This window comes from Fusarium pseudograminearum, chromosome 2, assembly GCF_000303195.2.
Source record: "Fusarium pseudograminearum CS3096 chromosome 2, whole genome shotgun sequence".
Classification (NCBI taxonomy): Eukaryota; Fungi; Ascomycota; class Sordariomycetes; order Hypocreales; family Nectriaceae; genus Fusarium; species Fusarium pseudograminearum.
In genome coordinates, this window is record NC_031952.1 from 3,405,127 (window position 1) to 3,423,849 (window position 18,723).

Here is an 18,723-nt window from a genome sequence, read left to right on the forward strand (position 1 = left end):
CGAAACCACCGCAAAGTATCAAGTGCCGCGCCAATGACATTCCACTGACTATAGACCAGGTTTGATTAATTATCAGCACCTTCCATAGTCGACTCGGTTCTTTGGGATGTTTACTTTGGCAAAGGCAATATTGGGCATGCATTCCAATCACAGCTTGCAAAGGGCATTGCTAATTGATGGTTGTCACTCATAGTGATTCACATGTACAATAGCTCCAGGGTTGGTGTTGTTGTTTATATCATTGGCATTAACTCATTAAGCCCTCGTGGCTAGTACTGCATTTCTTGTCTGCACAGCAGACATACTTTAACGACGCTCGCTCGCAACCTCCTCTGCCTTAGCAGGCTCACGGTCCTCAGCACCAGGGTAATTCAGCGCATTCTCGCCACCCTTTCCACGGTAGTTGGTAGGGTGGTCTCGGTCGGCGCCCTTGTCGTGGATGGGATCAGAGGGGTTGGCACCAACGCCCTCAAGACCGGAGCGGTTCTTCTTCTCTGTACCGTGCAGCTCCTGGCTGGTCTGTCCTGAAGCGGGCTTGCCTAGGCCGGTGTGAACGTCGGCAGAGGTAGCTCCTCCGAGAGTTGCGGCGGCGGGGATGGCGCCCTCATTGCCAGATGTTTGAGCTGGAATCTCGGACTCGGGGTTGGGCTGGAAGGTGTTCTCGGGAGGAGCGGTGCCGGCAGGGTGCATCTCAGCATGGAACTCGGGAAGAGCTTCGTTACCGACAAGGACTCCGGGAGCGTGCTGGATGAGTTATAAGTACATATATTTGAGAAGACGAGAATATCTATGACGATGAACTTACACCACCCTTCATGAGAGGCTCAGCGGGAGCGACCTTGCTGCGGAACTCGCCCATCTGGGGAGTAGCGGATTCGGGGTTCATAGACATGATGATTGTTGTTGGTGATGAAGTCTTGAGTGTGTGTTGGTGGTTGAGACTGTGAGGGATCTTTGGGAGTATCTGATTGCAGAGATGGGATTGTGAGAGTGATGAGAGCAAAAGTCGTCTCTCTGATGCTGCGAGGCTATATATAAATCCTCATGATGCCGTCGTTTCGCATGTATGACATCAACACCTGAGTCGTCGACATGACATCACGGTGACCAGGCCGGAACAAGGCCTCCCATTATGGGCGGCTCCTTCATCTTTGCCTTACCGCTGGTAGAGTAGCAAAAGCATATTGAGCACTTCTGAAGAAATCGCTGTCGAAACAAACAGAGGACTCACTTTTCGACGTGCAATCGATCGACGAAGTCATTCAGATGAGCATAATATGTGGAGCGGACGTCGGAGTAAAGCTCCGCGCGCCAGCTCGTTGGCTGGGGTCAGGGAGGAAAGACCTTGTATACAACGTCATTATGAGCTTGGCTTTTATTGTGAATGGTGAGATTCAGTGAATGTGTGCTTGTGTGACATTGCGATGCTGGCTTCGAGGTTGAGAATAAGACGATTTTCTCCAGAGCTAGCTGCTGTTTGTTCGAAAACCCGATCACATGAGCGGGTTGATCACGATGTATGTGATCGGGGTCTTGTGCTAAATTTCCTTGTTCTTCTGTCAGTCCATGAAGTGTATACTGCGGTGATGAGAAGGTATTCTAATTGGCGTTTATACGTTAAAGTTGATTAAGATGGTGTTGTTTGACAGGTAGCCAATTAGAAATGCCTATGGTGTTCAACAATTAAGAACCTCTACAATACTTATTATAGCTTGGGCTGTAGCCTACCATTTGTAGCAATGCTTTTTTTGTCAAGTAATTTTCCTTAAGTTAAAAAGAGAGATGTTTATATCAATATTGACCGAGAGGCTCAACACCAACCGTATAGGAGTACAGTACCAAGAGATTCATGCCCTCAGCCAAACGACGACTTCATTTCCTTTAACAACGTTTACTCTCAACGATTGCTTTGTTGATTCCATGGCATGCATACTCAACGTTGCACACAGTGGCTTGGAGCTCGGTCGTATAAACAGATGTAAGCCATCAAACACGACATACGAGCCGGAGCCTCCGGGATGGCAAATAAATAGGCAAAGCGGCACAAAAGGCATGGGAAACCGTTACGAAGCCCACTACTTGTGTTAATTACTTGGATGGGTAGAGTTGTATTGATGGAGTCTGAGTGTTCCATCCCTTGATGTCTTACACGGTCAACATTGACTACCCTGGAGCGTAACTCTGTCGTTCATGCGCACTGAACAACTACCTCGTACAACGCTACACCCATATTGAGCATGTAAAGTAGCCAATGCCATTATTAGATAAAATATAGTTGTGTATCGATGGCTTGTGTTGGCATGATGACGTGCATATACTCAGCGTAACGTTCCACAACAGCTTCCTGACAATGTGATGGTTCATCAAGCAATTAGAGCCGGGTATATGAAACATCCTGGCCAAATACCTGCCAGCAACCTGTGGTGGCTTTGATAAGCCTCGAAATCTGAAAATAGGGACATTAGCTTTAGCATTCCTCAAAGTGTCGCGTGATCCCTTTTTTCTCAGCCTCAAGGGTCCATGGCTAATTTGCCTGAGCTGAAGCTAGACATAAGTCTAGGAAGCCATGATTGCCCATCTGATCCAGAAAATAGCACTATCTCAGCCCTAACATAGCACTTGTCGTCAAGTTTAATGACATGTCACTATTAAAATGTTTGGCGTCGAGGCTATTGGATTGTTAGTGTTATGCTTGGGGGGAGAGAATTGGCATCTAGGGAGGATGCCTCCGTTGAACTGTAATTGGACGACTGGTTCATCGTCGATGACAAGCATAATTTGCAGCGATCACTATCAAAACTCTTATCGTCGAAGCACAGATCTCATTGATCGGCCAAAAGTGTCGCATATACATAAACACTCCAATCAAAGGAAAGCGTCGCACCAGGTAAAGAGAAAAAAATGGGAGCAACACCGGGTCAGTGAGGATCCTTTAATCTGCTGATTGTGGTACGCAGACAAATAGAATAACAAAAGGGCGACCGGCGATGGTTCATTCAACCGGGCATTGTTTAATTTGAGCAAATAGCGCCTAGGAAGACGTGATATAACGGTGCTGGATCTTATTTTAGTCGCTGTGCCGTCGGTGATAATTAAGGCGATAAATTAATATTACGCCACGAGCAAGGCTCCGATGTTTGTACAACATTGATTAAGAACTGCGCATATTGTGTTGGATGTAAACTGTAATACCGCCTCATCAATGTGAGATGCATTGCTTTGTTGATTGTAGTGCATGCCTCAATAGATTGGTAGTCACCGCAGGATGATCGCTACTTGATTGACCCATATCGCATTGTTGCGTTCCATGATCCTGGGCCGCTATTGATCGTCAATCGACAGGCGAAAGTAACAAGTACCATACCTGGTCAAGAGAGTTGTCAATGGACCAGGGGTCTAGAGTCGAGACTTCACTGTGCCATGATCTTACAGGACGACCCTCGTTGTTTTGCATGTAACGAACGAGGTGTCAATACGACGACGCTATTGTCGTGAACATATTAATTACCCATACGAGACTAACATGTATGGTAGGCATTGGATTTAACGGCGATCAGCAATAGGGGACAAAGACTAGACAGAAACAAGTTGGTTGGAATAAAAGACGGGTTCCGAATATAGATCAAGGTTTTGAGAGAGAAAGTGAGAGAGAGAGAAACAGTAAAGTAAAAAAAGAAGGACGCGCACGCCTCCACGATTGAAATAGCCTCAGCAAGCCAGCCAACCTGACCAACCCCGTGTTGGTTATTCTCATACACCATCTGACGACTAACACAGTTTAGATCGTTGCCAACCTCGTTTTCTGCCGTTGGACCCGTCTTGGAGGAGGCTGTGCTCGTAAAACCTCTTGTCTTGATTCTTTTTCGAGGGACAAAAGGTCGTTTCGTAATTGACAACCGTTTTCAACATGATGGAGTCCTATTTCTTTTTGATCAGAATAGAGTAGCAGCAAGTCTCAAGTTGAGCGACCAAAACGTCTGCGTCACGGGTCCCGCCTTTCGCCGGGGTCGTTGACTGCCCGGCCTGTATTGTTGTAGCTGTAGGGGCCCGTTGCCGGGGAGTCCAGGGCGGAATTCCCGCTAAAAAGGGCAATTCCAGGTTATCGGTCCGCATCCGGTGTGGCTCCCCAGACGCTGCTTGATCCTCTCATTCGCTCTTTCCAACTTTGCAACGGCCCCAAAGTTGCACTGAAATCAAGACTCTTGTATCTCCTCCATCTTTTTCCCCCTTCCATTCCCTTCATCTTATTTACTGTACGCATACTCGTCAATCAATAACCCAAGACTCGGTCTTTTTATTCCATTCGCTCACTTGTATTCCTTGTATTTGTTTGGTCTTGCTCCGCTTTCAGATACCTCTCTGTCGCTAAATCCACCACAAACTACAACCCGATCGATCCACTCGACAAGAGCCCCATAGGTTACCTTGAGGCGGCTCGCCGCTGCTGGCATCATCCATACTCTTGGCATCGCATTGGCTGCTCTCGAGTCGCCATCCCGCTATCTTATCCGTACTGTACTCTACCAGTCGCTTTCGCCTGGATCCAAATTTCTACGGATACCCTATCCACAATGCAGAATTACCACGGGGATCCTTACGAGCGAGAGCCTCTCGACTCTCAAAACTACTACAATCCCTCGCCGCAGCGACCCGTTCCTCCACCCCATAGTTATTCGCAAACCGCTGCCCACGACGTTCCCTCGAGATCAAACCACCCAAGCGCCCATCCCGATTCTTCCTACAGCCGTGTGCAAGGCGGCTACGACGACTACCACTCTCAAGGTCGCTCGGCTTCACCTTACGGAGGATCAGCTGGCTACGATAGTCCCCGACGTCCATCACCTCACCAAGGCGACCGCGACTACCACGGCGATCAGGGCTACAACACCTACGGGGGTGGCGGAGGAGGACATCTGGGGTAAGATCCTCCAAATTCCCATACTGCACCGGGCGCAGACTTGAACCGCACACAACGTTGCTAATCGCAATCCTTATAGTAGTGGCACCGGCGCAATGGAACACTCTCGTTTGCCTCCACCTCCATCGCGGACACAACAGAATCCGTATGGAGGAAATGGCGGCTATGGAAACGGATACGATTCGCCCCGTGGACCCCCAGGCTCATCTTCTACATCCCATTACAATGGAAGCGACCCTTATGTCGACAACCCCTACCATGGATACACCAACTCAAGACACGGTAGCGCCAATCTTGGTGTGGTGAATCCTAATGAGATCATCGACGACGGAGATGATGGTCTGGTGTATGGAAAGAGTCAACGAAACTCGATGCTGAGTCTTTCCAACTCAGACCGCGCAAAGAGGGGTGCTTCTGCTTCTGCCGCTGCGGTTGGAGGCGGTGCGGCTGCTGGCGGCCTGATGAGCGGTAGAGGTCAGTATTTCCTCAAGACTACAGTGCGCACTTGCTAATGCAATACAGGCGGAGCTTATGAGATGAACGCGGCACGCGAAAAGCCCTATAGTTCGGCAGCTGACGATACCGGGAGGAGCAAGAAGTGCAAATGGCTCATCATCATTGTGGTATTCCTTGTCATCGTCGGTGCCATTGTGGGTGGCGTCGTAGGCAGCATGGTCAACAATGGAAAAGACGAAAGCAGCGCTGGTGGTGGTAGCGGACAGGGAGAGTCAGCTAAGGACGACACGAAGAAGAACGGTGATCTCGGAAAGAACAGCGCCGAGATCAAGGAGCTTCTCAACAACCCTGATTTGCACCGAGTATTCCCTGGCATGGACTACACCCCGCTCAACTCTCAGTATCCCGACTGCATGCACAACCCGCCTTCTCAGAACAACATTACACGCGATGTGGCCATCTTGGGCCAGCTGACCAACAAGATCCGACTCTACGGTACAGATTGCAACCAAACTCAGATGCTGATCCACTCCATTCAGCGTTTGGAGCTTGACGACACCAAGATCTGGATGGGTGTCTGGCTGGACAAGAATGAGACAACCAACGAGCGACAGATGAGTCAAATGTGGGATATTCTGGACGAGTACGGCGATGACCCATTCGAAGGCATCATTATCGCCAACGAGATTCTGTTCCGAGAGGAGATGAACATTACCGCCTTGTCAAAGATTCTGTCCGACACTCGCACCAAGCTCAAGAAGAAGGGCCTGAAGTTGCCTGTCGCCACCTCGGATTTGGGAGATGATTGGGATTCTGAGCTAGCCGCTGACAGTGACTATATCATGGCCAACATTCATCCTTTCTTTGCAGGCGTCGAGGCCGATGAAGCAGCTGATTGGACTTCCAGCTTCTGGAAGAACAACAATGGTCAATTTTGGAAGTCGGACAAGGAGAAGAACATCATTTCAGAGACGGGCTGGCCCACTGGAGGCGGAACCCATTGCGGCGGTACCGCAACTTCTTGTACCAAGGGTTCAGTCGCTGGCGTTGACGGACTGAACACCTTCATGGAGGACTGGGTTTGCCAGGCCCTCAAGAATGGTACCAACTACTTTTGGTTTGAGGCATTCGACGAGCCCTGGAAGGTGAGGTACAACACCAAGGGCAAGGAGTGGGAGGACAAGTGGGGTCTCTTGACTATTGATCGCGATCTCAAAAAGGGAGTCAAGATTCCCGACTGCGACGGCAAGACGCTCAAGGACTACAGCGCCTTTTCATAAACGACCAGAGACGCAATTCTACGACATTTCTCAGCCACGATGCACCCTTGAGTCGATGCCAGCTTACGAGTACAAGGACATGCATTGGATATAGCCAATAGCGACTCCGACACTCAGTATTTAATGTGTTTTTTCTTTTCCCTCATGGAACCGGAGTTTGGGAGTGCTAGGAAAACGGGCGGAAACCTTGCAATGCCTGTTGTTTATTTCATGTTGCAGATGATATTATTTTGTAGAGACGGACCGGAAGGAAGGGCTTCCTTTAACGACTTGCGCTTGCGAATGTATATAGTTGATGCATGAGGCAACAAATAGGAAGCACATTTGATGAACTAGCCATCGGCTGTTCGCAATGGTGACACAGGGAGGCTAGTCGATTTGGGCGAAGGCGCTATCGTGTATAGATCGTTTCCTTGTCGTTATCGTCATCATCATTCATTAGAAGCTATATAGTAACGCTAAAAGTATCCATCGCCTTTCCATCCCATGTTTATAACCATTTCCTCTCGTTTTGTATCGTGCCTATAGTCTGGCCCTTTTGCTGATTGTCCTCTCTGTCACCCCAAAATGTCATCCTATTGCTTAAAATTCCAACGTACTTCACGCTTGTACCAATGGTGCGAGTTTTTGATCATCGCCATCCCCATTCCCGTCCTGGGTCTGGCTCGCAGGCGTCGCTGGACTCTCCTGGCAAAAGTCGAAGCCAGCATTAAGGCCCTCTAACGGGTACTGCATGGCATGGTGAATGGGGTGGGCAGTCTGGGCGAAGGCTGCAGCGCGTTCCTCCACCTGTTTCATCGAAGACTCCAGCGTGACGATCCGTCCGTGGTAGTCACGGAGAGTATTGATCAGCCTCTGGATATACTCGCCCTGAGTGTTCAGTTGTTCCTGCATATGGCGGATGAAATGGCTCTCGCTTTGCATCGACATGTCGAATCCTTGGGGAGCCATTGGAACTTGAGGCGGCGGATGTTGATGCTGCGGGATAGACACGAAGGGATTTTGAGCCGGATTGAAAGCCACATGATTGGCATTGAAGTTCTGCGACTCGGCAGGGTAGGGAAACAGATTGGGGGCAGGATCAGGGGCATGCATCGTGCGAGGTGCACGATAGAGGAGGCGAGAGGCTTCTCGTTGGATGTGAAGATCGACCATGCTGACAATCTTTGTTCCGCACATCGTCTTGCCCTGAGCACGTCTGCTTAAGGTCAATAAAGTTCAACGAGATGATTGATTGAAGGATGTACCTCTTCGCAATACGACCGTGGCAAGCAGTGTACAGGATGTCCCGCTTTGTTTGCTCGTCAGCGCAAATGTAGTCACCCTTTCGCGTGGCACGATCGCAGGTTTGCCATAGGGCTTGATACTCTGCCTCTCTGGCCTTTGGGTCCAAGCCCTTGGCCTCTGGCGAAGAAGACATTGTTGATGATTGATTGACCAGTTGTGTGAAGAGGTTGAGTAAAGTTTAGGAGAGAAGGATCAACAGGATGAAGTTATAGTCCGTAGCTTGAAGACCTTTGTGAATCACTGTCGAAGATGGTGAGTGGGCCGGTTTGATGAACTGGTTTGAGTCGAGGTAATGGAAGGATAACGGGAGAGGGTATGAAAAAGAGGAAGGTTCCGACAACAACTGCTTAGTTGGTTGTGTTGAACCAATTCTTTAGGTAAAGAGTGACTTTTGTTTATGAAAAGGCTCTCGAGAATTTAGGGAAAATCACAGATAAAGAAATGAACTCATGAAGGGAGGAAGTGAGTTGAATATGTTCTGTTGTCCAAACTGAGAAAGGAATTGTCAGGTAATGGGAGCTCGGAGGCTTGAAGGGGGAGTGTTGGAAGAACAGTATACAGAGAAGATCAAGATAACAGGAGAAGGATCATAGCGTACCAAACGTGCCCAAAACGTCACAGGACTTGGGAATGGAGATTTGTGCTAAATGCCCGGGGTGATGATAGGTAAGTAGTGGCGATGAATTTAGAAGTTGTTGGCCAGAAGGGGGTGAAGAGGCTAAAGAACATAAACATTGAAGAGATGAGATGAAAATGATAGAATAGAAATACCTGTGGAGCACTCCGTTACCGTCGAGCACTGATGGCACCAAAGAAGAATAAATATCCATAGGATGTCAATTGACCTCGCTGATAGTTAATTATTACGAGATAGTAGTCGACTCAAGTTTCTTGGAAAGCTCATCCTCGTCCCCTTCTTTGACTGCGACTCCATCACTGTCATCCTTTCCCTCTCCCTTTCCCTTGTCTTCATCCTCAACCGACTCACTCTTCTCATCCTCACCCTCGACCTTCCAGTAAATACCCGTGGTCGAAAAGGCCGTGTCGTACTTGTCTTCGGGGAATTCGCAATGCTCAAACGTATTGTGTATCTCTTTGATCTTTTCGAGGCCATCCACATCCAACGTACTAAGTGTTGTTAGCCACATCAATTGACCCAAACATCAAAGGGCAACCTACTTCTCCCAAGCATCCCAGCTTGTTCCGATAAAGAGCACAGGAAGATGCTTCTCGAAAGCTTCTTTATAGACACCCTTGTAGAGATGAACGCCAAAGAAGAAGGTAGTCGGCGTGATGAGATCGTTTCCTGCTGGCTCTTCGACGACGGTGTGGCCGAGGTTGGCAAGGAAAGTCTTGTCGGAGTCGCTGAACAGGGGGTCCTGAATATACGTCTCTATCTTTTCACCTGTGATTTTCTCTATATAGAACTGTTAGTTCTATTTCTGTGAGTGTCGAGTTGCCATACCTAGTTCTTCTACAATGATATCAAATGCTGCGAGTTGTACGAATGATGCCTTGGGATTGTAGACCCCCTTGGGATCAAACGTGCCAACACCAAAATTGATAGCGCGGTTGATCTTGTTGAGATGTGAGGCTTTGCTCGCGATGAGCTCGCGGACCTCTGCACATGATGGTTCAGACTTCCAGTGCTCTCGATTTTGTCTGTAAGATGCTTCAAGCTCAGCTGGGGCGCGAATGTTTTCCTCGTTGGGAACGTCTCTGCGGGCGTTGATATGTGAGCGAGATGATGAAGACACTTGATTGGAACTTGTGGACTTGGACTTGTTCTTGCGAGATTTGCGAGAAACCTGAGTCCATTCCTGGGAATCTTTAGGGGAAGACATTGCGATGAGTCAATAGAGTGAAGGATGTAGTGAGATTAGAGGTAAGAGAAATTGGGGATAAGAATGAATATGGGTGGGATGTATGAGATCAATTGGCTTTGAATGAAAAGAGGATTCTTGTGAGATGTTCACTTTTACAGTGAGTCTCAGTGAGGTTGTCGTGAAGATTGAGATTTCGAGACTCCACCGTTTCGGTGTAGCTCGGTGAAGTTAAGGTGAGGGAAGGGCTTTGGACTGGACTGGACAGTGGCGCTTTGCTTGAAGAACAATTAAATCGATAACAATAAAATTCCCTGACTGGTTTGGATCTGAACATGGCTTTATAGTATTGCTCTGAATACATGATTGTCTTTATTTTTCGTTTTCTTTTCTTTGTGGTCTTTCGTGCGGTCTTTTGGTGTTCTACAGCACGGCATCGCGATGCACGAGCACAAGAAGACATGGTCATTTATCCCAGTGGTCAAACTACGCACAAACCAACGTTACAACGTAGTACTGTGACTGTGACAAACTATCAGCTTACGGTTGTGTTTGTGCTCTGTGATGTGCAACACGGCGTCTAGTGTGAAAAAGTCAGCAGATGGATGAATACAGACATACAAGAGTGACACCGAAATCCGGCACGACTGATCCGATATTGAAGCAAAGTCAGTTCATGGAGTCTTTTTTTGTTTTATTAAATGAGCCTTTTCATCTTGATGCTATCCCCTTGCCTTGTCAAGCGGGGGAGTTAATTAGTGAGAGAGACGAGTTGGAGGTTGGAGGTTGGATATTGGAGCCGAGCGCCACGATTAAGGCTCCCGCAGATCATTGGCCCTGCGCCCCGCCCCGCACTAGCGTCAGCGCTTAAAGCAACCCAACCAAAAGCGAGAAATAAGTCGACTCACAGGCTGTCACTGCTTCCTCAGCTTTCTACTGGCCCGCTCTCCACGCTCTCTACGGGTCCTGCAACAGGGGTCACACCCTCCAGCAAGCATCTCCAACGGCTTCCTACTGGGCAGATTTCTCATATCACACTCAACACTGCTTCTCTCATCTTTGGCCTTGAGGAACTTCCCATGTCCATCACATCAAATCAAGTGCTTGCAGCCGCCGCCCTGGATCCCGGTCCTCAAGAAAAAAAAATGGCCACTCGGTTCCCCGGCTCCTTAAGACCATGTCCTGTCCACGCCCCCCTCGACGCCATGCGGCCAGTTCATAAGCCCTTTTTCCCCATCTTCAATCTTTCCTCTGTTCTTTTTTCTCCGATAGTGCCTGACTGCTATTCTGTTTGTTGGTTCGTGATATGTTCATTGCTTCACGAGGCTGAGCTTTATCACCTGGACGCGAAACATAGCGATATTTGTTTGCTACAGCGGAAAGGGTAGCGACTCTTACCGATACCCGATAAACCCATACACAAATCGCAAACATGCGGACCTCAGCTCTGCTCACCTTCGTCCTTGCGACAATTGTCTCCGCCCATAGTGTAATCACCTATCCGGGCTGGCGCGGCAACAACCTCATCACCAATGCGACCTTTCCCTACGGCATGCAATGGATATATCCATGTACGTTCCTTTTCCGCTCAAGCAAACACGGGACAAACAACTAATAAGTAACAAGGCGGTGGTCACAATGTTACAACAAACCGTACATACTGGCCCACGACAGGTGGTGCCGTCGCTTTCCAGCCCGGCTGGTTCCGCGGCCACGAGACAGCATTCGCCTACATCAACATGGGCTTCGGCGACGACGGTCCTGACGGTGGTCCTGCGAACATGACTCTCCCCATGGTTCCCATGTTCCAGATTCTCGGTCCCACCAACAACCCCTTTCCCGGAACCATCTGCCTCCCTCAGGTGCCTTTGCCAAAGAACACAACAGTAAAGGCCGGAGACAAAGCGACAATCCAAGTTGTTGAACTCGCCATACATGGCGCATCTCTCTACTCTGTACGTCACATGCAGTCAATCATTTTCTTGTCAACAGCCAGCTAATACAAATGTAGTGCGTTGATATCATCTTTGCAGACCCAGGTGACAAGAAACTCAAAGAGGTCAACGAGACCAATTGCTTCAACTCGACCGACATCGGCTTCGCAGATATATACACTATCACGACCAAGGCATCCGGCTCAGACGAATACGCGAGCGAATCCGGTGCCACCCCAGCCTTCCGCCAGCTGGGCTGGATGCCCCTGGTGGCAGCTGGTTTGTGGGCTTTTCTGCTAGCGTGATGAAGTGAACAAAACGTATATCTGAAAGCATAATGAACGGCGTTTATGGTGGGAATTAGGATATCCCCTGGTTTTTTGTTTCTATAATTACTTCTGATGAGCCCTGAAATGGGCCAGAATGTCTTGTTTTGGTGTTGGAGGAGCTTCTATATTGCTTCATTCATTTGAGACACTACGTCAAATAACAAATTCACGATTGTTCAACCTCAACATGCTGGTTTCATCAGTGCAGCGGCGAAAATGAAGTTCACTCGATGATGTACATATCTAATTGACCTGAAATAGGGCCATACAAATGAGCATCAAGATTAGACAAAACGGAAGCCTGACTACATACGTATGGGTGGAGAAAAGATGGTATCTATTTACTGTTCTATGTCGTTCTCATCTACTGCCGTACTTCCGGCCCTGTTTCTGTGTCAAGCGGAACCCGGCCTGGCGTTGCAACGCTTGCATTGCCGCCATCACATTCGCGGAGCTACCTTGGTGCATTCTGCCGCGACAGACTTGACACGCTCTTCCGAGCTCCGTCCTGCAGCACCCTGGATCCACCCCTTGATGCCGAGATTGGCCGCTTCGGCCTTTGATGCGGAGAGCAATGTGCCGAGCGCCACAAGGGCACGGTACAGAACTTCTGAGTCCGTTTGACCATCACGAGAAAGGATTGTACCAAGAAGGATGGCTAGACGACGACGTTGGTCGGGGGTAAGAAGACGCTCACGGTGGACGAGAACGGAAAGGTTGATTGCTGCTGTGGTGGCCGCAATGGAGACGTTACGGTTGAAGGGTCCAATAGGATCGGATGATACACCAACGACACGCTCCAGGAACGAGATTGCCTCATCCGATTGAGCGCTAACAACCGAGCGGCCATTGGCGGTGGCGAAGATGTTTGCAAGCGTACGAAGACCCATCATGGCTGCGTTCTCATTAGGCGTTTCGTCTTGGGGCAGAGATGATGCGAAAGCAAGATCGAGAAGAGATCCCACGGTCGGATCAGAGAACTGCGCAACAAAAGGATACTTGGCGACACAGCGGAGAAGATCGAGGCCAGCTAGACGGTCTGAGTAGGGCCACTGGGTGAGAATACGGACAACAAGAGGCATGGCGTGCTGAGGAACAGGCTTGTTGGATTCAAGGGCAGTGCGTAGCTCGGAAAGCGTGGATTCGTCAGATGGGTTGAGAGCAGCGTCTTTGCGGCCTGATGAAACCATGTTCTTGTTGATGGCCAAGATCTTGTTGAAAATAGCTAAATAGTCAGTGGATGCTCGGACAATGATGAAATGGGAGACTCACCTTCATATTTAGCTGCTGTAATGCTCAGATAGTCCTTTTGAGGGAGCACTTTAGGCTGAGTGTCCTCACCAGGGCGATATCGCGACTCAGTACCAAGAGGGTCAGGGCCGCTGGGCTCTGAAGTTTGGCCTAGAGTAGCACCCTTAGTATTTTCTGTAATGAAATTGGCTACATTGTCGAGATAGGACAGTGGCAATTCGTTATCGCCCAAGAACTTGGTGGCTCGCTCGTAAGGGTTTTCAGAGAGGTTGTAGGGAAGCTTGAGAGCAGGCTTTCCGTCCTCAATGTCAACATCGAAAACGAAATCGTACATCTTTCCGTTATACTCGACCTTCTTGCCAGTACTGCCGACAGCATCAACGACTGTTCCAACATTGACCCATTGCTGCTGGCTCATGGACCATGTGTGAGCAGTCACGGCACCATTGTCCTCCTTGATCATTTGAACTTGACCTTCCTTGGTGCCAGACTTGGAAGTTAGGAATTCAGGACCTGGCAGCTTTTCCTTGTTGATGCCGCCGACTTGTTGCTGGGGTATCGATGATGACTTGACGGATTCCTCAAACTCCTTAAGCATCGCCTCGTCACCAGTACGTTCGGGGCTTCTTGTAAAAACGCGAGCAATGCTATCACTGGCTCCTGTAACGATATCTCCAGTCTCGGGGTTCGCTGCCACTGTCCATACAGAGATAGCGGGGTGAGTGATGGTCTGTATACACTCGTTGCCCTTCCACACCCTGACAGTGCGGTCCTCTCCTGAGCTGACCAGTTCACCTGTCGGGAGGCTTGTGATGCTGTAAACGAAACTTTCGTGGCCGTGAAGCTCGGCAACCTGCTGGCCATTCAATTTCCATAGACGGATAGTACCGTCGTTGCTCGCGCTCGCAATATCGGCACCGCTCGGATGATTCTTAGGAACCCTGCAAAGGGCACGGACAACGTCGGGTGTATGAATGGTTGAGTTCGGCGCCACCTCTCCAGCGGTAGACTGCCGCAAGTCAAAGATGCGGATATTCTTGTCAGCGCAGCCAGTCACTACGGTATGGTCGTCAAGAGCAACAACGCCCCAGACCGACATGCCTTCGTGACCACCGAGTAAAAGCTCTGTCTCCCACTTCTGAGGGCTCCAAACACGCGCTTGACCGTCCCAACCGCCGGACACTAGATATTTGCCACTGGGAGCAACATCAATAGTACAGACATTGTTTGAGTGACCGATCAGAAGACGTTCGGCGTTATCGGTGTTGGTTGCGTTAGGGGACTTGACTTCGATGATGGTATCTTTTCCACCAGAAACAACATATCCATCAGGATGCTCGTTTGTCGGAGGAAAGAAGGAGAGAGAGTTGACATATTCAGAGCCGCGGCTCAAAAGAGTTGCATCGAAGTTTGGAGGAGATGCTTGGGTGCGACGCCATGCGCGGACGCTGCAATCGCGAGAGGCAGTCAAGACGGTATCGGGAGAGGGGAAGCTTGCGGCTCGAACCTAGATGACCCGTTAGTTCAAAAGAACCTTTTGATGTGATCTGAACATCACCTACATCAGCTTCATGGCCGACCAATTGTGCCGACAGCTTGAAGTCAGTCATTTTGGTGAGGGTTAGACAAGATGAGTTGAGTATGTATGTGGCACTGCTCAACAAAATGGGGAGTAATGGACTGGAAGGGACGATGAATGCGAGAATGACAAAGAAGGAAGAGAATGGCCTGCTATCTTTCCAAGAGAAAAATCACCGAAGTCAAGAAATAATTACGGCGGAGTTGTATCATAAACACTCATGAAAGAGCAACGTGACAAATTGTAAAGTCGTTGACAGATCGAAAGTGGTCAGTGATGGAAGCTAATCGATTGTCCCTTCCTGTCCGTCGGTCCAGCTTAAGCCACACTGCGTCACTAGAAACGACCTAGCCACCTCCACTTGGCCGGACATGGTAGGCAATCAGAAATTCGGAATAAGAATAGGGACACCTAGACCTAGAGCTCTATGGATATGTCTAGAGAAGGGGCAGTCTACTTATGTTTAAAGAACTGCACATTGTAAAATTCTATCCCCTTGTCGTCGTCACACATCAACTGCTGCCATACAAATCTCGGCCGTACAAGCTAACAAGGTAACCTGCAGCACCCCGCCCTGTGGCGGTGCATGTTCCGAAAGAGAGGTCCACCGCCTTCATTCCTGTAACCCCGCTGTATGAAGTGGGCAAGCGTGACCCTGTCTTTTGAATGCGCGCTGCTGTTTCCCCGTCTTTCGCAAATATTTGGCAATTTATCACCGCCCACCCTCCTTTTGTCTTCTCCTCTTTCTACTCTTTTCTTGGACGGGGGTTTGATCTGGGGGCACGCTTACGCTTCTCTCTTCTGCGATTCTCTCTGACACTACCACGACCTGTTTCGTCTCCTTGTCGTCTTTCAATCCTCAATCCCTTTCCTCCAAATCTTGTCCTTGTTATCGCTCGAGAAAGGCGCTCCACACTTCTGCGACGACACGCGATAATCACTGCCACGAGTCACGATACAGATCGCTCTTAACGACGCCTACGACCGTTACGACTTCAACTCTCCTTTAGAATTTTGACGTTCAATTCTCATTGAGCGACACCTTCTTGTCTGTCCGATCCAGCTTCACATTTCAACCAACCGCAATTGGCCAGAGTCAACAATCCCCGTCATCGATCATCGATTCTCACAACTGTCGCAATGGCCTCTGAACCTCGGCAGTACCATCCTCTGACCTGCCACGGTCACTCTCGACCCGTCCCGCATATCGCCTTCTCAGCTATCGAGAAAGACACCGACAAAGATAAGAACGATGTCTACTACATGATCTCGGCCTGTAAAGGTGCGTTGTTGGGTTTCTTCTGGTAGATCGTGTGTTGACGTTTATTAGATGGCAACCCCATGCTTCGTAACGGTATTACTGGCGATTGGTAAGGTGTCCATGATAACGACCCACTGGCTCTTCTGACTCGTCTAGGATCGGTACTCTCATCGGTCACAAAGGTGCTGTTTGGCAGGCCAGGCTCAGCCCTGATGCCCACCATGCTGCAACTGCATCAGCTGACTTCACAGCGTAAGTAAGCTCGACGGACAAATCGCTGCTCTCGCTTACACTCTCAAAGCAAGATTTGGGACACCTACACCGGCGAGTTGTTACACACTCTGCAGCATGACCACATCGTGCGTGCCATTGCGTATCCTCCCGATAATTCCGACCTCATTGCGACCGGTGGCATGGAGAAGAAGCTACGTATCTTTGACTTGTCAGAGCTTCCGGTAGCTGGGGCTCCAACTACCATCAACGCTTCGACTGGGTTTGAAATTGGCGAGGGTGTTCACACTGGTTCCATCAAGTTCATTTGCTGGACCCAGGACCCCAACATTGTTGTGACTGCCTCCGACAAGACAATTCGCTGGTTGGACCTACCCAGCCGATCCTGCATCCGACACGAGGTTCTCGATGGTGACATCAAGTCCTGTGAAATGGTTTCATTGGCCCCCCAGTACGCCTCGCCCAGTGACATTGGTGGTGGAAAGCCCGTACTCGCTGTTGCGGCTGGAAAGACGGCGTACTTTTGGGGTGGTGTTCAGGCGATGGACGAGCTGAAGCGTATTTCTTTGACCTACACTATTGCCAGTGTGTCGCTTGATCTCAAGGGACGTAAACTTGTCGTTGGCGAAGAACCCGGTACCTGGGCCAAGGTGATTCGATATGACGATGGAACAGAGGTTGACACACACAAGGGACATCATGGTCCCATCTGGTCGATCGCATTCTCTCCTGACGGCAAGCTTTATGCAACCGGATCTGAGGATGGTACCATCAAGCTGTGGAAGAACTGCGAAGGCTATTACGGCCTTTGGCGCGGAGGTGCGGAGAAGGCTGCAGAATAGGAAGGCAGCTCTACTTCCAATTCATTCGTGGGCAGTGAATTCGACGCGGACGGACAACAATACTCGACTGTTTCTATCGAGCAGCTGGACAGCCCAGTATCTGCCAGACGAGAAGCCATCACTGTTGGAAGCAAACTCCCTAACCGGAGAAGGACTCAACATTTGTCTTGGATGGCCACTGGCAGCTTGGGCTAGCCATTAAACAAGACCGTTCTGCTAGATCGCTTGCATACAAGGGGAGGGATGCAGAGTTTACGTTAGACGCTCACTACATATGTTAGGGGTAGGGCCTCGGTGGCCGCTGAATAAGGGCAAGCATGATGATATTAAATACTTATCTACAGACGCCATTAATACCAGTGTACTATCAGACTTTCTAGGTAGATACAGAACCCGACCTCGATTAACCTGGATGTATCTCGTGCTATCTAAAAATTCGGGAAGACTTTAGGATGTCTGCTTACGATAGGTAATTTTCTACGATACTAGCCCAAGCGATGCCCAGGGTCACAAGCCATAAGAAATACCACATCTCACAGCGAGATTACGCTACCAAGGGCGCAGGTCTCATTGCCCAGGGAACAACTACGATTGCAAGTAGGCTAGACGCGGTCAGCGTTTCATACTTTTACTCGTCGAGTTTACTGAGGAAACATGATCACTTAAGGTCAGTCTCAGAGTCACGCTGCAGATGGCGCTGGAGTCGGGTGCACGTGTTCTCAAACGGCTCACTGAGGATGGAGGCGGCACGGTCGTCGCCAGGCAAATTCATAACCTCACGGCAGCTGATGATTTCTCCGCCAGTCTCGGGGGGAGCATCCTCCTGGCCGGGACGAGAGATCAACTCCCATTCATCCCAGGTGTCATCCTGGGTAACGTAGGCGCCGCACTCAACGCTGGAGTTGTTAGCAACCACCCGATCCTTCCCGGGATCGTAGTACAAGCGCTCGCGCCGATTCTCTTTACCGGTAGGAAGGCGACGGCCGCGATTGTCGGCTAGGATGCGGGCTGTTGTGTTAGCTTCCCAAGCGAAGTTGACGTGCTGGGAGATGTCAGCGGGGGCATACTGGGGTGACTTCAGAATGCTCTTTGGGGCGGGATCAGCGACTTCTTTGCCCTTTCCTTTGTGGTCTGGAGTCGTGGTATCCTTAGCGTGAGACATGTTGTCGGTGTTGGGGTGTTGGTTGACGATTTTCTGTTTGCTGTGCATTTGTGTAGGCAGAGATAAGAAGGTGTCAAATGTAGCCAAATCGGTTGAGTAGGAAGGAAGCTGTAGTCATAACCGGGGAGTTTGATGCTTTTAAATAAACTGTCATGTTGTTCAACATTGCGATTGTTCTGTAGGACTTACTCGAACGAGGTACGGTGTCCTTGTGTTCTAGACAGGATATGGCAATCAGCTATCTAGAACTAGGCGAATGACTGCCGGTGAATATATAAAGAACAATACTGAGGGTTGCAATGGAAGTAATTTACAGAACGTGTCTTCGGTGTTTGGGTAATATGTGGGTAGTGATGATGCTGTTCGGAGG

At 49.5% G+C, this 18,723-nt stretch overlaps 8 protein-coding genes across 8 annotated transcripts; 3 read left to right on the forward strand and 5 right to left on the reverse strand.

Moving 5' to 3' along the window:
- Nucleotides 1-306: 306 nt before the first annotated feature.
- Nucleotides 307-892, reverse strand: FPSE_05585 (uncharacterized protein; the record flags this gene model as incomplete). Its single annotated transcript, XM_009258703.1, has 2 exons — nt 307-744; nt 806-892. 2 exons carry the CDS (start codon nt 890-892, stop codon nt 307-309), a joined length of 525 nt encoding a protein of 174 aa, XP_009256978.1.
- A 3,679-nt stretch (nt 893-4,571) lies between these two features.
- FPSE_05584 (uncharacterized protein) lies at nt 4,572-6,654 on the forward strand (the record flags this gene model as incomplete). Its single annotated transcript, XM_009258702.1, has 3 exons — nt 4,572-4,918; nt 4,998-5,392; nt 5,441-6,654. The coding sequence occupies 3 exons, from the start codon at nt 4,572-4,574 to the stop codon at nt 6,652-6,654; spliced, it is 1,956 nt and encodes a 651-aa protein (XP_009256977.1).
- A 600-nt stretch (nt 6,655-7,254) lies between these two features.
- Nucleotides 7,255-8,074, reverse strand: FPSE_05583 (uncharacterized protein; the record flags this gene model as incomplete). Its single annotated transcript, XM_009258701.1, has 2 exons — nt 7,255-7,852; nt 7,902-8,074. 2 exons carry the CDS (start codon nt 8,072-8,074, stop codon nt 7,255-7,257), a joined length of 771 nt encoding a protein of 256 aa, XP_009256976.1.
- A 730-nt stretch (nt 8,075-8,804) lies between these two features.
- FPSE_05582 (uncharacterized protein) lies at nt 8,805-9,785 on the reverse strand (the record flags this gene model as incomplete). Its single annotated transcript, XM_009258700.1, has 3 exons — nt 8,805-9,069; nt 9,121-9,358; nt 9,407-9,785. 3 exons carry the CDS (start codon nt 9,783-9,785, stop codon nt 8,805-8,807), a joined length of 882 nt encoding a protein of 293 aa, XP_009256975.1.
- A 1,411-nt stretch (nt 9,786-11,196) lies between these two features.
- FPSE_05581 (uncharacterized protein) lies at nt 11,197-12,003 on the forward strand (the record flags this gene model as incomplete). Its single annotated transcript, XM_009258699.1, has 3 exons — nt 11,197-11,335; nt 11,391-11,719; nt 11,776-12,003. 3 exons carry the CDS (start codon nt 11,197-11,199, stop codon nt 12,001-12,003), a joined length of 696 nt encoding a protein of 231 aa, XP_009256974.1.
- Nucleotides 12,004-12,467: 464 nt separating this feature from the next.
- On the reverse strand, nt 12,468-14,888 carry FPSE_05580 (uncharacterized protein; the record flags this gene model as incomplete). The annotated part of the gene is made up of 3 exons (XM_009258698.1): nt 12,468-13,252; nt 13,300-14,785; nt 14,841-14,888. 3 exons carry the CDS (start codon nt 14,886-14,888, stop codon nt 12,468-12,470), a joined length of 2,319 nt encoding a protein of 772 aa, XP_009256973.1.
- A 1,109-nt stretch (nt 14,889-15,997) lies between these two features.
- FPSE_05579 (uncharacterized protein) lies at nt 15,998-17,191 on the forward strand (the record flags this gene model as incomplete). Its single annotated transcript, XM_009258697.1, has 4 exons — nt 15,998-16,139; nt 16,188-16,227; nt 16,275-16,370; nt 16,420-17,191. 4 exons carry the CDS (start codon nt 15,998-16,000, stop codon nt 17,189-17,191), a joined length of 1,050 nt encoding a protein of 349 aa, XP_009256972.1.
- A 658-nt stretch (nt 17,192-17,849) lies between these two features.
- Nucleotides 17,850-18,353, reverse strand: FPSE_05578 (uncharacterized protein; the record flags this gene model as incomplete). Its single annotated transcript, XM_009258696.1, has 2 exons — nt 17,850-18,087; nt 18,133-18,353. 2 exons carry the CDS (start codon nt 18,351-18,353, stop codon nt 17,850-17,852), a joined length of 459 nt encoding a protein of 152 aa, XP_009256971.1.
- Between the last annotated feature and the right edge of the window lie 370 nt (nt 18,354-18,723).